This window comes from Acomys minous, assembly GCF_964271855.1.
Source record: "Acomys minous genome assembly, chromosome: 2".
In the NCBI taxonomy this organism is placed as follows: Eukaryota; Metazoa; Chordata; class Mammalia; order Rodentia; family Muridae; genus Acomys; species Acomys minous.
This window is the reverse complement of record NC_140484.1, coordinates 52378893-52400786: the sequence shown is the minus strand read 5'-3', so window position 1 is coordinate 52400786 and position 21894 is coordinate 52378893. Positions and strand designations below refer to the sequence as shown.

The following is a 21894-nucleotide window of genomic DNA, read 5'->3' as shown; positions in this document are numbered from 1 at the left end:
ATCTGAGCTGGAGATAAAAAAAAAAAATGCAAACTGGGGAATTTCTGAATATAGGCAGCACTTGAATCCACATGCTCACTAGGAGTGCTGAAGACAGAAAGGTGGTAAGAAACAAAATCTAAAATCCCTGGAGTCTCTTAATTCAAAAGAAGTCAGAGATGGGAAGATGAAAATGAGAATAGTTAGAAAGTCCTGGAAGCAGAAAAAAAAAGTGTTTTAAGCAATAATGGACAGTATTAAAATACTAGTAATACTCAAGATCTAAGTATGTTAGGCCTAAGAGATATTTTGATGGGTTGGTGGAGATCAACTGCAAAGCACCTCAAGAGTTTTGTAGCCAAAAATGATCTTCCTTTTGATTGTGGTGATGGTCACATGTTAATGTACATTTGTTAAAACGTACTGACCTGTACTCAAAATTCAGAGAGTGCATTGTATGAAACTAAGGCAAGCCACCTATACGCTCAGCACTGAGGAGGTACAGGCAGGAGGATCACAAGTTCAAAGTCAACATGAGGAGATGTGAAAACAGCAAACTTATTGAGCTGTGTGCTATACTTCTTGGCCAGACAAAATATGGCTCCTGATACAATGATGATGGAGCTGCCATACTGAGGACAGCCAACCACTTTCTAATTGGATTAGAGCCCCATTCCACAGAAGGGAGTCCTCACCCAGTCAGAAACTAGGACATCACAGAGAAAGCTACTACTGTTTTTAGGAAGTATTCATGTTGGTGCCCAGATAGTATTGCTATCAGCTTGGTTATTTCGAGACAGGGTTTTCTCTTGTAGTCCTGGATGCCCCTAGACACACTTTGTAGACCAGGCTGGCCTTGCTCTCACAGCCATCTGCCTGCCTCTGCCCCTGCTGGCATTAAAGGTGGGCACCACCATGCTAAACAAACTCTTTTTGCAGGTGACAGTAATTGTGGCCAAGTGCCAAGAACTAAGTGTGTGGAATGCTCAGCCCTAATAGGACATCTGTTACACCTACCATCCAAGATTAAAGGAGTACTGCTGGGAGATGGTCTGACGTATTTTGATGTTAATTATTACTTATTGATTCTGTGACCAACTTTTTGTTTAATAAAAAGCCATTCCACCAGGGCAGGACAAAGGAGTTAGGTGGGGCTAGGAGAGAGAGGAATTCTGGGAAGAAGAGAGACCTGAAGTAAAGAGAAGAAGGCCACCATGGGTTAGATGGAGACACACACAGCCTGTGTAGATGGAAAATCTGGCCCAGATAAAAAATATTAACAAGTATTTGAGATTATAGACGAGAGGTAACTTGGTAAAAGTTACTAAAAACAGATGGTATGGGATTGAGACAGGGATCCCATGCCTGTCCCACTATGAATGGTAGTTTAGAAGATTGTATCTGCCTTGCCTCCGGTTAACTAAGGCTATTTTAAAATATAACAAGTGTCTGTGTCTTGATTGATCGCTAGCTGAGCTTACAGGTAATACAAATAATTTTTAAAACAATAGAGTATCATTAAAGAAGGCGTTGGGGGGCCGGGCGTGGTGGCGCACGCCTTTAATCCCAGCACTCGGGAGGCAGAGGCAGGCGGATCGTTGTGAGTTCGAGGCCAGCCTGGTCTACAAAGTGAGTCCAGGACGGCCAAGGATACACAGAGAAACCCTGTCTCATAAAAACCAAAAAAAAAAAAAAAAAAAAAAGAAGGCGTTGGGAAATACTGTCTTCCTGACTTGGTCATTACACTAATGAACTTACAATAGCAGCAATTACTTCATTAAGGCCTGCACAAAATTGGGACTACCACCATTCCATTCCATCATAAATCCTTCCCAGTAATGACTGCTAGGGGAGGAGACCCTTCTTCAGTAGTGGGGCCACTGGCTCCAGGTAAGCAGCCCTAATTAAACTTACTGGGACCAAACACAAAGTACAAGGTTAGTGAACTAGCTGAGAGGATAAGGATCAACTAAAGTGGAAGAGTAGCAAGAAAGAAGATGATAAAGGGGCTAGAGAGATGACTCGGTGGCTAAAAGTTGCTTATTGTTCTCCCAGAGTTTGGTCTGGGCAGCTTACAACAAGCTCCAGGGGATCTGATGCCTTCTTCTGGCCTCTGAAGACACTTCATTCACGTGTAACATCCACCCATACATAACATATAATTATTTTTAAAAAGATGAATGTGATCTAAATGCATTACATACATGTATGAAAGAAAATACAATGAAATACACAAGTGTGCAATTAATATAGGCTAATTAGAAAGCTTAGCTTTAATCACTAAGCCATATCACCAACCCTTGTTTTTAAATTAACAAGTATCTAGAAGTAAAAAAAACATTTAAAACAGGCAAATGTAGTATAGCTGGAATCCTCAAAGGAGGACAAAAGTATGAGAAAAGTACTAAGATTTTTCTATATTTGAGAAAAGTTGGGGGGGGAGGGTGTTATTTATGTGTGTATACCTTAGGAGGCCAGTCGAGGCCTGGAGTAACTGGAGTAACAGGCACCTGTGGGTGAGTATGCCAGACCATCTCTCCTGCCCATTGAAGAAAATCCTGAATCTTAAAGACACTGAAGAAAAAAATTTTAATAATAAACAAACACACAGTAGGACTGGGTCTAGTTGGCATTAGCCTTTCCATCTCCCCAGAAAGCTGAGGCAGGAAATCAGGTTGGCCTGGGTTAATACAGATCACTTAGCCAGACTATGTTTTACAATAAGTCTAAAGATGTAGGTAGCTTAGTGGTAGAGAAATTGCACTTAGCATGTACAAGGTGCTGGGTTGATTCAACAGAGATTTTTATTTTACATCATATTACTTCACTGCTTAAAAAACTGCAACACATATTCACCCCAGTTTTAAAAAGACCTAAAATGATCATGCCATCCCTGCCTTCTTTACTGCTCTTGTTACCTCACTCCTTACTGTTGTTACAACAGGCCAGGTACTGTGTAACTTTGGAGGCTCTGCTAGAGCTGTCTTACCTAGAACTCTCTCCCCAGATGTCTGTCTGCCTCTCATTCTAAATTTTTGCTACAATCTTTCTTTTAAAACACACACACACACACAACAAAAACAAAAAAGAAAAAACCCAACAAACCCCATTTATTATGAAAGCATGGGCACATATTCATTGTTCAAGTTTTCCACAACCTCAGAACACTACCATGCACTACAATTATATGCATCCTAACTCACAATTTTATTTATTTACTATGTTCACTGTCCTTAATATACAGCTGCTTTGGATGACGGAGCTTCCATTAGTCTGAGTGGTGAAGACAACATGTTAAGACAAATGGAACAGGAAAAATTATAAAGTCTTCTAAAATGAAAAATGACATGGCTTATTGCAAAACTAACTTTGGTAGAGATAGAAGCTGGATTAAAGTTAGTTTAAGGAAAAAACTGAAGCAAGGGGCTCGGCCAGTAAAAGCATTTGGCACCAATTCTGACAACCTGAGTTCCATCCCCAGGACCTATTTGGGAGAACCAACTCTTTACAGGCTGTCTCTGACCTCCAGGTGCATACCACAACATACATGCATCCCCACACGTTAAAAAAAAATGTAAAAAAAACAAAAAAGTTGAAGAATTGGAAGGCAAATAGAAAAGGTTTTGCTACAAATAAGTGAAAGAGTAACAAAGTTAACTGGTATGGAAAATATAACCAGATTTTCTCTAAATGAAAATAAGACAATGTAATACTGATAAATTGATCCAGTAAAGAAATGACTTTACAGTATATAAACCACAGGAAAGAGAAAGTGTGCCCAAATGTGTGAGTGGACTGGCCTTATTAAGATTAGTTAATGAAGAGAGAACATTATATGGGTTCAAATGTCTGAAAGTATGTATATATGGTAAAATGGCTAAAACGTTGAGTCAAGCATAGTGGTGGGCACCTGTAATCCCATCACTTGGGAAGCAGAGACAGGATATAAGCCATTTATTTGAAGGCTACCAAAACTAGATAGCAAGAATTAAAAACAAACTGGGCAGTGGTGGCACACACCTTTAATCCCAGCACTCAGGAGACAGAGGGAGGCTGATCATTGTGAGTTCGAGGCCAGCCTGCTCCACAAAGTGAGTCCAGGACAGCCAAGGCTACACAGAGAAACCCTGTCTCAAAAACACAACCAACCAAAAACAAAACAAAACCAACCAACCAAACAACAACCCCCCACCACCACCAAAAAAAGGGAGATGGCTCATCAGTTAAAAGCACTGGCTGCTTTTCCAGAGGATCAGGACTCAATTCCTAGTACCTACTCAGTAGCACACAACCATCTGTAACAGTTTTCCAAGTGATCTGTTGCCCTCTTCTGGCCTCCAAGGATACCAGGCTTGCATGTGCTCATGAATACATGCAGACAAAATCCCCATACCAATAAAGAATAAACCAAACTGAATTGGGAAGGAAGCTGGAGGGATGGCTCAGTGGGTAAAATGCTGTATCTGTACAAGCACAACTTGAGATTGGATTCCCCAGCACCAAATAAAAGCAATCCCAGAAAAGGGGACAGAAACAAATGGATCCCAGAAAGGTTTGGTGGCCAGCCAGTCTAACCTGAAAGGGGAGCATCCAGGTTCACAAAGATACCCTGTCTCAAAAACTGCAGTGGAAAGAAAAACAAAAAACAAAACAAAAAAACCCCAAAACCCTGCAGTGGAGACAGGCATGGTGGCACTTACGTCTAATCCCAGCTGGTGGATCTCTATGAGTTTGAGGCCAGACTAGTCTACATATATTCAGGGTACCCGGATCTACATAATAAAGACCCCACCCCTAAACAATGGTACTGAGGAGACTGCTCAGAAGTTAGCATGCCTGCCTCCACCCCTGCCATAAACACAAAAATTTTAAACATTTTTTAAAAAGATGAAGAGGTCTGACATGATGGTGCACACCTTTAAACTCAGCATTCAAGGGGCAGAGGTTGGTAAATCTCTTGAGTTGGAGGCCATTGTGGTCTGCATAGCAAATTCTAGGCTACCCAAGGCTACAGAGACCCTCTCAAAAAACAAAACAAAACAAAACAAAACAAAAAAAAAAAAAAAAGGGAAAGAAAGAAATATACTATATACATTTCAAACTCTGGCACATATAAAAAAAACTTGTGCATAAACTCCTTCCCCTTCAACACACACAACTGAAATGTGGCTCATAGTATTCATGAAGCCCTAGGTTCTGACCTCAGTACAAAATGAAACTTCAAAGTTCACAAGTTGATGACCAAAAAATGTAAACTGTTACTAGACTGAGAAGGAACAGGTGAGGACAGAGATGTTACCTGTTATGACTAATAGATGCCTATGGCTTCAATTATGAAAAGCAAACGCTGGGCATTATGTGACAAATGGACTAGAAAGCACTACAGGTTCTGAAGGCAAAACTCCATAACCAAGTTTCTCCAAAAGATAAAGCATCCCAAAATACAGCAAATCTATTAACACTCAAAGCGCTCCAGCCCAATTTATTCCATGCCAGATCATGCCTACCCAACCCACCAAGAGGCTGTAAGTTAAACTGGTCCAGAGTAGTAGTTTTCTTGGTGTTACAGTTTTACAGGATAGGAGATATCGTGCCTTCATGTCAGTCCTCCAGTTAAAAACAAAGAACAGGCACAGTGATGCACCCCTTTAGTTCCAGCACTTGGGAGGCAGAGGCAAGAGGATCTCAGAGTATGAGGTCAGCACATAAGACACTACCTCAATACCACCACACACAAACACAAAGCCACAATTCCCTAGCTATACTGTAGCTAAGATTTTTCTTATATTGTGTGTGATGTGTATGAGTATCAAAGTGTATACATGTGAAAGCCAGAGGACAACTTTCAGCAGTCAGTTCTCTACTTCCTCCAAAGGTTCTGGGTATTGAGTTGCCAGTTTTAACTCACTGAAACATCTAGCTCACTGGCCCTTTTAAAGAGATTTAAAATCTCTTTTCAACTAAGTGGTCATCTGGAAAGCAAACTCAGCTACTCATTTCACACTGTGTAGCAAATAAATTTTAAACGTGGGGCTAGAGAGAAGGCTCACGAGTTAACCAATTGCTGCTCTTGCAGAAGATCTGGGCTTCATTCCCAACATCCCTACAGCAGCTTATAATGGCAGGTAACTAGTTTCAGGGATATGATGCCCTTTCTTCAGGCCTTAGGGGTAACAGCACACAAATTGTACACATTAGATATATAAAGCATCAAATTTTGATTAAAAATGTAAATCCCAGCATTTGGATCAGACTGGTCTACAGAGTGGGTCCAGGACAGGCAGAGCTATACAGGGCAAGCCTGTCTCAAAAGACTAAATTAAAATGTAAATTGTTCAAAGGTGCAAAAAGTGGATCTGGAAAGTGGTTAAGCGGCTAAGTGCACTTGCTGCTCTTGCAAAGGACCCAGCAGCCATAAAGCAGCTCACAACCACCTGTAACTCCAGTTTCAGGAAATCTAATGCCTTCTGACCTTTGAGCCCCACAGGTACACATGGTACACAGACATACATGCAGGCAAAGCACATATGCATAAAAAAAGAATATTCTTATGTCCAAGTGCAAAAGCCTCCCAGTCCAAGACAAAACACTGGTTATCTAAAAAGGCTCAAAACTCAGGTACTATGTTATTAAACTTTCTTACCTGACAAAATCATGAAGTGAAATATCAAAAAGCTATTTATACACAAGGTGAAAGTTTAGACATAGAAAGATTTTTAAAAGGGCCAAGCATGACCACACAAGCCTGTGATCCCCAGCACTTGGGAGGCTGAAGCAAGAGGATTACAAATTTAAGGTTAACCTGTTTACATAGCAAGTTCAGGGTCAGCCAGGGCTACGGAGGGAGATCACGTCTCAAAAAACTGAAAGGGAAAAAAGGTGGGTGGCATATTCCTATAATCCCAGCACTTCACTGCAGAACCAGGATTTCAGTTTCAGACCTGACTGGACTACACAGCAGTAAGTAAAACTCTGTGTCAAATGATCAAAATTATCAATAGACTCTTGAAAAGTCTGATTAACTTGGTTATAAAAGCAGATGCAGAGGTAGGTAGATTTTTAGTTTGAGGCTAGCGTGGCTTGTTTGGCAAGTTCCAGGACAGCCAGGGCTTCACAGAGGGACCCTGTCTCAAATCATTCCGCTCTTCCGCACCCCATACACACACAAGCCCTCCCCAGCCTGGTGGGTCAGCACCACTGTTCCATCTGCATCACCTATGACCTGTCAGCTGTTATATTCTCCAAACACTTTTTACTGTTGTTTGACATGTTGGAGTGACAGGAGCATGTTTATTGACAAATACTCATTCCTTAGCATATATAGCAAGAGAACAGATCCAACTTTATATCTTAACTTTGGCTGTACTATTCCTCCAGAGTCTAAAACACCTCACAGGTACGAGTGGTCATGCATATACATGCTTACATACATTATAATGCTACCAGACTTTGGGCTGATGTAGTTAAAGAAGTTGCAAGAGTAATTTATATCATAAATGATGAAGTTAAAAATAAAGCTCTTAGACTAGAGTTCAGCTACTTCACACAGTAGTAAGTAGTAACCAGCCAAAAAAAGCTCTTATAAGAACCACTACAACACTTTTTCTTGGATATATGGCCTTCAGAAATTGTAAGTTATTTGCTTCTGCAACGCAAATGAGTTGTTTTTTGGTTTTTTGAAAAGGACTTGCACTTTGTTGCCCTGGCCTGTCTAGAGCCCTGAGCTCATTGATTGTCCCAAACCTCTGATGCCAAGTCCTAAGTATGCTCAACATCCTGTTCTGGTGCTGGTGAACCAAGGGCCTCCTGCTGCCCTTATTACAATGAATTGTTTTCGCTCATCACTACAGACAGCATCATCTTTTCTTCTCAGGTATGATATTTACCTGCCAGAATGCCATTATTCCTGTCACAAGATACACATGTTCTCAAAGGCATCAGGGTAAGGTGCATGACTAAACCTTTTTTCTTACCAATTAGTGAAAAAAAAGAGGGGGGGGGGTTGACAAATGTTTCTGAGACTTTAAAAAACCCCCCCTTGCTCTCCAAAAACTGGTTCTATATTTTTAGGTGTCCCTTTCCTGTTTCTGAATAAGATGTACTTATTTACCATTTGGCACTCAGGAGAAAGAGGTAGGTGGATCTGAGTTCAAGGCCAGCCCGGTCTACAAAGTGAGCACAGGACAGCCAGAGCTGTTACACAGAGAAACCCTGTCTTGAAAAACAAACCAAACGAAACCAAACAAAAAATTGCCTTACAATTTCTTTCTTTTATGGTCTCTCCATGAGCCTGGCTGTCCTGGAACTCACTATCTATACCAGGCTGGCCTCAAGCTCACTGAGTTCCACCTGCCTCTGCCTTTCAAATGCTGGAATGGAAGTCATATACAACCATTCCCAATTACCTCCCAATTTCAAATTGATAATTTGAATGATAATAAAATGAAGAGTATTGCTCTTATACACATTACCCGATTCCTGTTTCGTCAGTTATTTAGGTGACAAAAGTAGTCAATGCTGCCACCATGATCACAGTAGGTACTGCTATGGATTCAATATGTTGTGTGTGTCTTCTCTCACCTACATTGACATGCTGGTCAAGGTAGAGACCTTAGTAGGAGGTGATCAAATCATGAGCGTAAAGCCTTCACAAATGAGATTAAAATTGCCTTTTATAAGGAAATCAGAGATCTCTGGGCAGTGGTGGTGAACACCTTTAATCCCAGCACTCGAGAGGCAGAGGCAGGCAGATCTCTTTGAGTTCAAGACCGGCTTGGTCTAAGGAGAGAGTTCCAGGACAGCCAGGGCTACACAAGGAAAGCCTGCCACAAACAAACAAACAAACAAACCAAAGAAAAGAACAGAGACTCTTCAGCCATGTTGAAGTCAATAAAACAGAAGGTAAATAAGCTAGCTATTTGCTGGCTTTGTAAACTTTTGACTTTTTAGTTAATTTCTATTGTGCGTGTATACCATTCTATTTATGGTACTTTGCTGTGTTACCTCAAACTAAGACAAAACACTATTACAGTTGTCACTCTATATAACCTAGACTGGCCTGGAGACTCAATCACTATGTACTATGTAGTCTAAGCTGACCAGAATACACAGCATTCTCCTTCAGCATCCTAAATGCCAAGATTTTAGGTATAGATAGAACTTTGTTGTAACTTCTCCAATTTAAAAGAAAAAAAAATCTGTACTTGATTATTTGGCTTTTAAATCTCCAAATGAACCTCAGATTTTCAAAATGTTTAGATATTTTTATCTTTGAGACATCTCCTCCTGAAACCCAGCCTATTTACTCTCTAATGCACCAGAGACTAGTCCTTGGGCTGCACCACCACCCGTCTGGGAAATCAATCTTTACCTCAGCATGACTTCAAGCATTAAAAGAGCTGAAAAAACCAATTCCAACAATTGGAAATAGCACTTATTTCCCACAGCACCCACGAACTGTACCTCTCACTGTTCCCTCCTCCTAAAGTCTACATTAGTATTAACACATTAAAGTAAGGAGGGTTGAACCTGACATTACCCAAGTCAACCCTGATTCTGAAGAGTCCTGGAAAACATCAAAGTCTACCTTTTGGTCTAGGGTACAAGGTACAGCTCAGGAAAAGAGCACATTCTTGAGTCTTCATGAAACCCTAAGAAGAGGCCTTAGTGCCCAAAACAAAACATCTGCCACTATTTGAGAACTCCCTAACCACACTCATAGGATCTTTGATCCACTTAGAGACAGAATGGATCACAACTCCTTCCAAGGAGAGACCAAATATCTGTATACCCCAGACTGGGAGACGATGAGGTGCAGGGCACAGCAGCTAACGGAGGAAAGTGAGATTAAGCTTGAGGTCCTTATCGCTATGCATTCTCCACAAACCCACACAGTAAACAAGGAGTCTTCAGTCAAGTCCAAAGCCAGCTGACCCATGCTAGTCAACGAATGAACGGTGGAGAGTGCTAAGGAAAATGTGTTCAACATTAAAGTATTTCTTTTTTTTTGTTGTTTTTGTTTTTTGAGACAAGGTTTCTCTGTGTAGCCTTAGCTATCCTAGACTTGCTTTGTCGACCAGGCTGGCCTCAAATTCACAGCGATCCGCCTGCCTCTGCCTCCCAAGTGCTGAGATTAAAGGGGTGCGCCACCACCTGGCCTGAAGTATTTTTCTTGCAACAATGACTCCTGAGGCAAGTGATGCCATTGCTATCTTGCCTATTTACACAATAATGTAGCCTCACGGAATGCTCACTCACTTGACTGAAAACATATCAAAATAATTTCAAACCACTTTAATGCTGGAAATCAGTTATATTCAGTTTCTACAAATTACTTGTTGAGATAGGATCTCATGTAGTTTGTTTGGGTTAGCCTCTACTCGAGTGGTTCTCAGCCTCTGGGCCATGACCCCTTTGTGGTAGAACAACCCTTTCATAAGGGTCTCATATCAAATGTTTATATAACAATTCGTAACAGCAGCAAATTTAGTTATGAAGCAGCAACAAATAGTTTTATGGTTGAGGTCACCACAACATGGGAAAGTGCATTAAAGGGTTTCCGCACGAGGAAGGTTAAGAACCACTGCCCTAACTACTTATGTAGCTGCTGAAGTCGACTTGGAACTCTACCTCTCCAGTCCTGGACTATTTAAGTGTATTACAACATCAGCAGCTCTGCAAGTGCTAGAAATGAGGCCCAGGACTTCAAGCATGCTGAGTATGTTATCAACAGAGCTACATCACCAGACTCAACTTGTAATTTTCAATTGACTATATTCCCATTGCACTTACAGATTTCACATTATGTAGCATAGTTAGTCCTTGAACTCTGAATCATTTCAGCTTCAAGTGCTGCTGAAGTTATCCATCACACTCAGCTAACAGCTTTTTTCCCTTGTGTGTGCACATGTATGTGTGCCACAGTACACATGTGGATGTCAGAGGACATATAGAAGTTGGTTCTTCACCATGTGGGTTCCAGGTCATCAGGCTTGCCAATAGGCACCTGCCACCTGAAACAGAGTAGGAGTTCAAAGCCAGCCTGGGCATGTACACAGCAGAAACACATCTTTTACTTAAAAGGAGCAGGGGTTGGGGGTGGGGGAGAGGGGCGTGGGTTCTGAGCTAGCCCACAGTGAATAATGAAAACACTCCTAGGCTGTTAAAGAAACTAGTCTCTTAAAAACAAAAAACAAGAGGAGTCCAGTGAATTCCCTCTCTCTGGATGTTTTAGTACTGTAAGAAAGTAGAGCAGTGTAGTATGTACACCTTTAGGGCCAACTACTCAGAAGGCAGGACAGGAGGACCTGGTGAGAAATCACCCAGGTTTACTCTGACAAGTCAACAAAAACAAAGAAACCCCGTAGACAGGATGCTCCATTTGACATGCAACTTTATCTTATTTTTGAGGCAGGGTCTCACTATGTAGCTCTGACTGTCCTAGAACTCATTCTGTAGGCCAGGCTGGCCTTGAACTCTCAGAGATCCACTGGTCTCTGCTTCTCAAGTGCTGGAATAAAAGGTGTTCACCATCACAGCCAGCTGTGAGTGCTAAGAGCAAAGACCAAAGAAGCATGCCAAAAAGTCTGTCTTGGTGTATCTTTTATTTCTGCTTCCTACCCCATCCCTAAAAACACACACACACACACACACACACACACACACACACACACACACACACACACACACACACACAACTCTAAAACCTCCAGCACCCAGTCACCAACTGTGAAAGTATCCTCACATCTGTTAAGTCAACAGATCTCCATCTTCCCAAGATTTGCCATTCCCAACCACCAAACCAAGAAATTATGCTAAAATTGTAAATGCATAACAGTTAATTGATCTATCCATTAAAGAAAAAGGAACCAATACAGATATAAACCTTTCCAAGACAGTGGCAAAGAGAACCAACTCAACAAGGAAAAACTTGCTAATAAAAATGTTTCCTGGAAAGATTAAAGAACAATACATACATAACCTATCACAGGGTATCACATCACAAAAAAATTACGTTTGTCCAGAGAGCTGTCATAATCCCAGCCATCTGTAATTTAGAATGAATCAATGAAATAGGTTAGTAGAAAAATGTGAAGTCACCCAAGTCAAAAGCAACTCCTTTATCACCTTTATTTCCTTTTATCTTTAGCATTTGTGACCACTTTACTAAAAGCATACCTGTCATAACAGTAAATATCCAGTAGTACTGACTGAATAAATGATTCTGAGACATGGCCCTATATATGTTAAAACATGGAAAACAAACTGTTTTAATAAAAACAAGATACTGAGTTGGTGGCTCCTCACTGCATTCAAACACTTGTTCTCACTGTTGAGAGGGCTCAGTAAGTTTATCAAGGGCTTATAAAGGACCTGCTGGGCCCTTTATATCTCTCATCTAAAGGCATTAAGTACAAGCTACGAGATGCTTGTGGAACTACTCATGTAGTCTCTTGATTTTGGAAGAACTATACAGATGGTGAAATGCATCACAACGTAGTACTGGTCTATAGAGTAGCAAAATGCACTCTGGTGGGAACCATACCTTCATTTTCCCCAAAGAAGAAAGCTATCTCTTCTTCCTCAAACCTTCACCTCTTTCCTGGAAATGAGTCAAGGGAGATACGTTTACTGAGTGTTAACAGCAGTTGGAAGTATAAACAACGGTTATTTCTCCAGCAGGTTAAAGATCTACAGCTCTAGACCAGTAGTTGGCTTTATAACAAAAGTAGACCCGTAGAAGTCTTCACTGAGACAAGGATGCCATGGCCACATGAGTTCTTCTGTATAACCTTTTTTATTTGGTACCTTAAGTCCTATCCACTATTTCAAAAAACAAAATTTAAAAGCCTCTGCAGTGTTACTCAGGCAAAGCTAAGCAGCTTAAACTTTAAACACTCCCCCACCTTCTGTTCAAGATACAAATAAACAAAAGAACCCAGAGACAAGCCAAACAAGAACTTTCTCACAGCAGACATACCCTAATTTGAAAAACCATTTATTTCACTGGAAAGTGATCCAAATTTCTAGGTCTAGTCTTTGGGCCAAAAAAGAAAACTGGGAGCAGTGATTCCATCAAGGTCATCCCCAAATCCAAAACCCACTGCAGTCAGGAGGCAGAGAAGAGACAGCACAGCCCCCACCAGTTTCTGCACAGGAGGCATGCTGGGAGAACAGAACACGAATGAGAAGCTAAGAAGAATAAACAGGAGAACAGGAAATTGAGGAGGAGAGAGAACAGGAAAGAGAAGAACTTAACAAGGTAAATTAAGGTCCATGGTTCCTGAGGGACTGAACGCACAGAGCCGAGAACGTCCCGGAGATGGGGTACCACGAAGGGTGTATTCTCATGCACAACCGCAGCTCGGAATTTCAGCCCACACACATCCCACCTGAAAGAGAGCACAGTACAGGGGCTTTACAGCAAAGCTCAAAAGGGCTTTCCCACTTAGAACTTCAAAGAACATCTTACAAAGTCATACCTTGATACTTACTTTTATGCTTACTTGTACCCTTCCCTAGCATCAACATAATTTCTAAAAATGAGAACAGCCTGAAGGTCAGAGAATCATTGGGAAGGCTAAACAGTCCCCAACAAAGGCCTTTTCTCGTATATATTAAAACAGTACATCTTTCATGATAGTAGACAGAGACATTCTATTACTTTCTATGTTAATATTATTAGCATTCCCAAGAGAAGGTAAAAAGTCAGTAGTATGTTTCAATCTAAGAGTGACTGACAAGAACACAGTATGTCGTTCAAGAACTAGAAAAAAGTTGCATCAGTTGAACAAGCTTGAAGATTTATTCGTCAACCTTTAAAAGAAGGCACTGGAGAATGCATAAGCTACATCAAGGCAAGTTTCTTTTCCAGTACAATCCTAGTCATGAGCCCAAGCAGTCATTTCCTAGCCAGTGGACCTGGGCAAGTCACATACTTTCTACCTTAATATGAAAGATGACCAAGTATCTGTACTACAAGAATAAGGATCTATGGCAATGTCAGGGACACACAGTAGGGCTCCTCACACTAAAAAGTACCCCAAGTACAACAGCAATCTCAAAAACCTGGAGCTCAAAGCTGAAAAGAAGCATCAAAAGAGAATATGTTCAAAATAGAAGGACCCCCCCCAGTGGTAAACACCTGTAATCTCAGCACTCGGGGCTGAGGCAGACTGGCACAGGTGCAAGCCAGCGCAGGCTGCAAAGTTAGGCCCTGCAATGGTCAAATGGGCTCAGGTAAAATTGTTAAGTAATGTCCGTAACTAATGGGAAGATGGAGTGACGTGCTCATGTTAAAGCTCCTAAGCCTAGCTTTCGACATTACTAAAGAATAAACACAGGCACGCATGCAGACTTACATTGCCATATTATCTCAAGTGGAAGATGTCAAACCCAGGGTCAAAAATGTTGAACCTGAATAAGTAAGAGGCTACAACACAATAGAATAGAAGCTACCCAAAGTGGACTCTTACGGACACTGCAGCTGGACTGAGCAGCTGAGTTAGACGTTCAAGTTTACGCCAGACTTCCTTACTCTGTTTTCTATTTTCTGCCTCAATTTATCAGTAAGTTCTTTAAATGCCTAAGAATGAGGCACCTTTAAGAAGGTGAGAAATATTCTTCAAGATTAAGATATGCCATTTTGTAGGTCTTCATAGGACTTGAACAATAGTCAGTTAACTAGCTACAACCTATCATTAAATGGTCAGACCTACCCTTTTACAGCATAATGCATCACTGCAAACTTAAAAAACTAGTGCTGCACAGCTAAAAAATTGAACAGACCCTGAGAAGTGGTGCACAAAGTCTGAATGGCAGGATTCCAGATCAAATTACTGCATGCAAGTTGGACCCAAGATCCACCAGTACATCACTGTCTGTTGCTTCAGACACAAACACAATGAGAATGACCCCACTATTTGAAGTTCTGAAAAAATAGGTCCAAGAACAAAGGATGTTTACTTCAAACTTCAGCATTAAGGACTTGTCTGTAAACTGAACCATGAGACTAACTCACCCTAGCCCTGCAGAAGCAAGCAAGCAAAGCAGCCTAAAATGGATTCCTTTAGGCCACAGGAGGGGTGGCAAAACCAACAGGGGACACCCCCCACACACACTCTCACCTCAAACTTTAAAAGGCTGAGTACCGCGCCCGATCCGCATACTGCTCCCGCTCATACCGGGCCATGTCGTACAAGGAATTCCGAGCAGCTGCTGAAGCTTGGGACAACTCACTGTCATGCCCGTAACCGTAGCCCTCTCCAACAGTGGGGACTGGGCCTGTAGCGCGACGCAGGGGGCTCCGATCCCGCCCGTAATATGAAGTAGAAGCTGCAGTACAAGCAGCAGCGGCAGCAGCAGCAGCAGCTGCTGCTGCAGCAGCTCCTGAAGGTGGCAACAGATGTCTATTGTAGGGATCGAGAGAGGTGGAGGTGAGGTGACTGGCCATGGCTGTGCTCTGGACTTGTGGCATCTGGGACAAAGTCTGCTCTGCATAGTTATTATATGCAGAGGCAGCTGCAGCTGCCACTGCCTCATAGGACCGGGCAGCACGGCAGCGCTTGTAGTAGGCATCGAGCGCTCCGTACGCGTTGCTGTAATACAATGAATCCCCATAACTCATGGTGTAAGGTGTACGCACTGCTCCATATTGCTCATTATATTGCTCGGTCAAGTCTGCCACGCGGCCCGAACGATCTATTGGACACTCTTTGGACCAGTGCCCCTCTTTCCCGCACCGATAGCAGCCGCTCTGGTCTCCCATCCCGGGCGCGGTCCTAAGCCGGCTGGTGGACAACTGCACGTGCATTCGTTTGCCTTGAAGAAACAGACGCAAGAAGGGTTGCTATCACAAAGTAATGCCCAAGCCCTTACCCCAGCTGCTGGTTACAACAATGGCTTTACCTAAAAATTCTTCATGTATGACAAACTCTTTATGGGAGGGGGAAGCCCAACATACAGATTTTGGTTAAATGACCTGATTTCAAGCAAAGTCAAGCAGATGAAGAAATAATATAGGTGCTACTGATTAAGAATTCTACTCTTGCACAAAACAAGGGAGAGATTTCATCCACTGCCAAGTAACTGGACAAATACCTATCCCAGTAGACCAACACAAAAGAAACTCTAAAGAGTACTCAAAAACTCTGACGTTCTCATCTTCTAAATCAAGACTGATTCTATTAAGTAGAAAAAAGTTTACCCAATTTTATGCATAGATACCCCAAATTAAAGAGATTCTGAAGTTATATCACCTAAGAATGATAAGGATTTGTTTCAAAGATAAGCCTGGCAGGCAAGTTTCAAGCTAGACCTTTGGAATAATCACAAATTAAGGAAGTACACAAGATAAGGTAGAACAAAGTCCTCTCTTTAAATTGTCCCTTCTCTTCTGATAATCATCCTAATAGGGCTTCTCCACAATCTGACTGTCCAGTCAAAGGGTCCAAAGAAAGCTGAGCAGGTTGTTATTAACACAAATACACATAGGAAGTAAATTTTTATAAAAAAGGACAAGAAATGTACAAAGAATAATCAACAATGTTAGTGAAATAAACTGCTCGGAGTAGCAGAATTAAAGTGCTTTCCTCTTTAAGAGAAAAGATGAAAAAAACTGGGCCTGGTGGCACATGCCTTGTTCTAACACTCTGAAAGCGGAGGCTAGAGGATGGTTCAGCTTGAGCCCAATACAGCCTGTCTCAAAAACCAAGGAAGAGTGTGAAATTCTAAGAACAAGCTCCAAACACAACCTTTCTTCTGAAAATCACAATTGGTATTCTGAAAATGAAAAATAGTTCTAAAAGCCATAATAAAAGAAAGACACTAACTTTTAGAGTAAAAGTTAAAACTAAATTCTCAATCTTTCACCTAAGAAAATTCTACTAATTTTATCAACAAATTTACTGGTAAACAAATTCAAAAGGGATCTAAATCCAGCAAAATCTTCACTGTAATGACAATTCACTCAACACCTGTGTTAAAGATAGGTGAGCAGAGAAGGGAGCTCAAAGGATGGTACAGTAGGTAAGGTCAGTGGGCTGCTCTTGCAGAGAACCCAGGTTCTAATCCCAACATTCACATGGCATATCACAATCACCTGTAACTCTAGTTTCCAGGGGACCCGACACCTTCTCGGGCCTCCACAGGTGCCAGGCACACATGTGGTCCATACAGGCAGGCACTCATTAAAAAATAAAATTAAAATATATATATATATATATATTTTTTTTTTTTAAGGTGATTAGAAGGATGGGTTCTCTAGCAGCAAAGAGGTAAATAGTATCACGTGCAAAATCAAAATTAGAAGGGGAATGGAGGGGCAAAATACAAACCCCATAAACTTCAATAATTCTAGCCTGCAGACCATCAGAAGAACAAAGACAGGCAATTAGCTATGTACAGGCCATAGCGACTACCCTGGCAATTAGCTATGTACAGGCCATAGCAACTACTCTAGCATCTGCCCAGGAGACTACTTTAGCACATAACAATTTAGAGAAAACAAATGCAACCAAGAAGCCAAAAGATACATTTAAGACATGGAAGTCACTGATAAATGCCCTGAATAATTTGTTGATTCTGGTGTCCTAAGAGGAACTAAATTTTTTAAATCTTCTAAAATCAATTGTCTTCAAGTAGGCAAACAAGAAAGAAAATATACCCAACTGTAATCAACTGAAAGGGAAAAAGACCAGTCAGGAAAATATCACTATTCAACACAGAGCTTTGATCAAGTATTAAAAAATGAAACAGTAATGCTGTTTGTTGGTTTAGGGGAGGCTGGAGGCAGGAAAATGGCTTGAGCCCAGGAGTTTAAGGCCAACCTGGCTAATAATATGAATAAAGGAGGGGATCAAGAGAGGCCTTCAGTTGTTGTCAATAGCAGAACACTTGTAGCATGTGGAATGCCCTGGGCTCCATCTCTAATACCATTTTCTAAAATGTGGTATTACGGGAAATAAGAGTAAAATCAGTGTTAGATACCCAGTTACAAGAATACTTGCCCTCAAACAGACCACAGTCCTCCCCTTACACAGGTAAGGGCCATGAGCAGACACCACTTCTTTTGTGATTAAAGTGCTAAAAAGTCTCCAAAAATTAGGTATCACAACCCTCCACAAAAGCAGTCTTTGCTTCCAATTAAGTTGTTGACAAAATAAATTCTCAGTCTGCCAATTAAAAGAGGAAAGAAAACTAGACCTGAGAGACCTGTGACATTTTTAATAATGCACAGCAATGCCCATGACACAGGGTACTTGTCACATGGGGAGAGATCAAACTCTCAGAAAAGTTCAATTTAAGGAAAATGAACAAAGATGGCAATAAAGCGCTACTCTGCAAAAGTAGTACTGAAGAAAAGAACTAGTCTCTACTTTGTGTTGATATACCCAGACCCAGGTTTGAAATATAATTCTAGGGGGATCTGCACACATGGTGTGCACATAAACATTACGCACTCAAGAAAGGAATACACATGTTAAAAAAGAAATAGGAGGAGGAGGAGGGGGAGGAGGAGGAGGAGGAGGAGGAGGAGGAGGAGGAGAAGAAGAAGAAGAAGAAGAAGAAATAATACAGTTATGGGTCTGGTGGTTTGGCTCAGCAGTTAAGAGCCCTTCCTGCTCTTCCAAAGGACCTTCGTTCCCGTTCCTAGCACCTGTATCATTACGTGGTTCACACTGAGTTCCAGGGGATCTGACATCCTCTTCTGACCTCTACAAGCCACACACACACGCACATAAACATTTCAAAATCTTTGTGTGTGTGTGTATTTCCCTTTCTTTTTCTTTTTTTTCTTTTTTCTTTAAAGAACTATAGCTGAGTTATGGGAATATGCTGCAATCTGGAAGTTCATCAGCACCTTAGGGAAAAAAGAACTGCTTCTGACTCTTGGACACTAAAAGGATGAGAGAAGTTCAGCTGGTAATTCAGTCTTTTTGTTTTGTTTTCTCAAGACAGGTTTCTTTCTGTAGCTTTGGCTGTACTAGAACTCGCTCTGTAGACCAGGCTGGCCTTGATCCACCTGCCTCTGCCTCCCAAGTGCTGGGATTAGAGGCACCACCACCTGGCTTTTCAACAGTGTTTTAAATGTCACTCGACCAAGTTTTTTTTTTGCTTTTGTTTTTTTCTCTCTCAAGACAGGGTTTTGGCAAAGTTTTGATCTTAAAAAAAAAAAAAAGCAAAATACCTTCCAAGTCAATCAATAATCCACATCAACACACAAGCTGCCCTCCAGGCATAAAAACAATTCAGCTAACCAGTGCTTCATGGTAACAGCCTAAGTATCCCAAGATGTCTAAATCAGTCTACCCCTACATACACATGAAGCAGACTGGAAAACATGCCGCTATTGCTCCAAATTCCAACGCCTCCTCCATAGATCCTTAAAATCAGTCTTCTAGATGTTTTTCAAATATAACTCCTTGGCACAGATGTAAAGCATAATTAAATAGAGCCACAACTTTTCAAAAATTCATTATCTTTACTGAAAAGAACTGGGACAAGAGGGTGGGCTTAATGTGGAATTCCATCCCCAAAGTGCTGTTTTCTCCAGATCTTCCTCTGTCAAGTGCAACACAATGACTACGCTGTGCTGAGCCAATAAACTCAGAGTGAAGCTCTTTGCAAAGGGCTTTATAGGAGGCAGGGCAGGGATGACAAGTCTTCAAAGAAAGGGCTTATAAACAGGCTCGAATGAAGACTAAGTGTCCTGCCCCTCCCCTTTCCTACATTGTTTCTGAAGGCATCACAAAAAAGAGGACTTGATTCAGGTAGTAAAGAAGCCCGGTCCCCTGATTTACTAGGCCTGACTACCTGTGTTCCATCCCTAAGACCCACATGGTAGAAAACAAACTCCCCAAAGTTGTCCTCTGACCTCCACATGCATGCTGCATCACACTTGGGGGGGGGGGGGGCGGGCAGAAATGAACAAACTTAAAATATCTTGTTGAAGAAATGTATCACCCATCCTTCATCACCAATAAGCTTTCTATCCAACCCTTCCTTTACTCATCCAAAATCTTCCCAATAGCCTTGTGTTGAGCTCTCTACCAAGAGAGTGGTTCACCTTGAAACTCTGTGTTGTCAAGGCCCCTGATGGCCTCCACTGCATCCTCTGCCCGCTCCATGTGTACAAAGGCATAATCTTTCACGATGTCACATTCGATGACTGGGCCATACTCCTCAAACTTGGCCCGAAGCTCTTGGTTGGTACAGGTGGGACTGATGTTGCCCACGTGTAACTTGGTTGAAGCTTTGCTCTTATTCTTGCTGGCTTCCACATTGATGTTCACTCCGTGCAGCTTGTAGTGGTGCAGGTTGCGGATGGCATCCTCAGCGGCCGTCTTGTCCTCTATGTGCACAAAGCCATAGTTCTTAATGATGTCACATTCCAGCACCTTCCCGTACTGCTCGAAGAGTGAGCGGATCTCCTGCTCTGTGGCCTCCCGGGGCAGATTTCCGATGAACAGCTTCACCATCTCCACACAGCCTACAAGTAAAAGAGGTAAGATTTTAAGGGAAGACCTTAAGTCCATAGCAACTTTTTAAAAAAAAAATCACTCCCATAAATAAAGATGGGCCACTCCTTTCACTCCAGTCCCAAAGCAGCCTCTTAAAATCAAGTTCACAAATTCTAAACAGTAACCAATGGGAAGGTCAGCAAGAGCCTGGTTTACTTCCCACAAGAACTTCTATAAAGGTGTGTAACAGGGCAGTTCTTTGACAAAGGGGATTTTGTTGTACCTGCAGCACAGAACATTACAGGCAAGTGCTCTGCCACTCAGCTGTATCCCCTGCCTCGGACAAAAGGGAATAGTGCGAGAAGTTTTGAGCACAAATAAAAAGCTACAGCGGCAGAGCATTTCTGCCCACTGTGGTGACCATTAGAAAACAGGCCTCTATAACTACCAGACTTGCTAATTATCTCAAATTAGCTTTTCCTCGCTTAACAACCATTTCCGGAAAAGTGAGTCTTGCAGTAGCTACGTTTAGGAGTTTCCTTTGGAGCAGTGAACGCTGGGATCGAACAGATAAGTACGGGAAATACACAAAGTGTCTGAGTGGGGGAAATACCGTCGGGGAGCACGTCATCACAGCTCCTACAGAACGATGGCTGCTACAGGTTGGTTAATGAGGCAACAATGCCCGGGGCAGGAGAAACTCTCCAGTCTAAATCTAGGAGCTATCTAGGTATAAACTCCAAAGTAGGAAAGTGAGCAAACTAGAGGATGAGGTGGACAAAAGTAGGTAGGTGTTGCGGAGTTCGGGGCTGGAGGCTTGGGGGAGGGCTGCTTTAGGCTTACCGCACTAGTCGAGGACCGAGGTCGGCTCTCAGAGACGAGCGTGCAGGCCGCAACCCCACTAGGACAACCCTGATGCCCAAGGGAGTCAGTTAAGTTTTAACAGAACAAAGGACACAGTGAAAGTGGAGTCTCTCACCGCATGGAAATCTGCAGGTCCTCCTCCTTGCAGCGCGGACCGTTCTGACAAAACGCTAAAATGGCGGCGGCCACAGCAGTGACTCTGGGTAGAAAGGGGGATGAACCTACCACCGGATTGGCCGTTCGGTAAAGTAAAAGGCTGGCGTTCCCGGAGATCCTCTTCCTGATTGGTTACCCCGGACGCCAATTACCTGAGAGGCCAGGAAGAGGTGGAAACGTCAGTAACCGGAGCTTTTATACGAAAGCCAATGAGCACTCAGCCTAGTGAAACCGAAGCCACTGATTGGGCAAGAGGTTCATGTGAGGGAGGAGCTACAAACGTGAACTTCTTCGAAGTGCGGCCCGCCACTAGGCAGAATGAGCAAAGCTAAGCGCTGTGGTCCGTAGCTTCGTGCTCCGACTTTTAAGCTTCCACATTTCGCCACTTCCACGTGCACACCCTGACAGTACTCAGTCTCTACGCCATGATTTCGCA

The 21894-nt window shown here is 42.2% G+C and overlaps 1 protein-coding gene across 4 annotated transcripts in view; it reads right to left on the bottom strand.

Moving 5' to 3' along the window:
- Positions 1-12959: 12959 nt before the first annotated feature.
- LOC311592557 (RNA-binding protein 14) overlaps positions 12960-21894 on the bottom strand; it is a 28296-nt gene continuing 19361 nt past the window's right edge. Inside the window, exons 1-4 of one of the 4 annotated variants that reach the window (XM_084773105.1) lie at positions 21418-21584; positions 20045-20467; positions 15105-15798; positions 12960-13370 (exon numbers count right to left, since the gene is read on the bottom strand). In XM_084773105.1, coding sequence (XP_084629231.1) covers positions 15113-15798; positions 20045-20456 — 1098 coding nt within the window. In that variant the 5' untranslated portion in view covers positions 20457-20467; positions 21418-21584 and the 3' untranslated portion in view covers positions 12960-13370; positions 15105-15112. Of the gene's footprint in view, positions 13371-15104; positions 15799-20044; positions 20468-21281; positions 21611-21894 lie in introns of those variants that run through there. The other 3 variants (XM_084773106.1, XM_084773107.1, XM_084773108.1) reach the window with 3 other exon arrangements.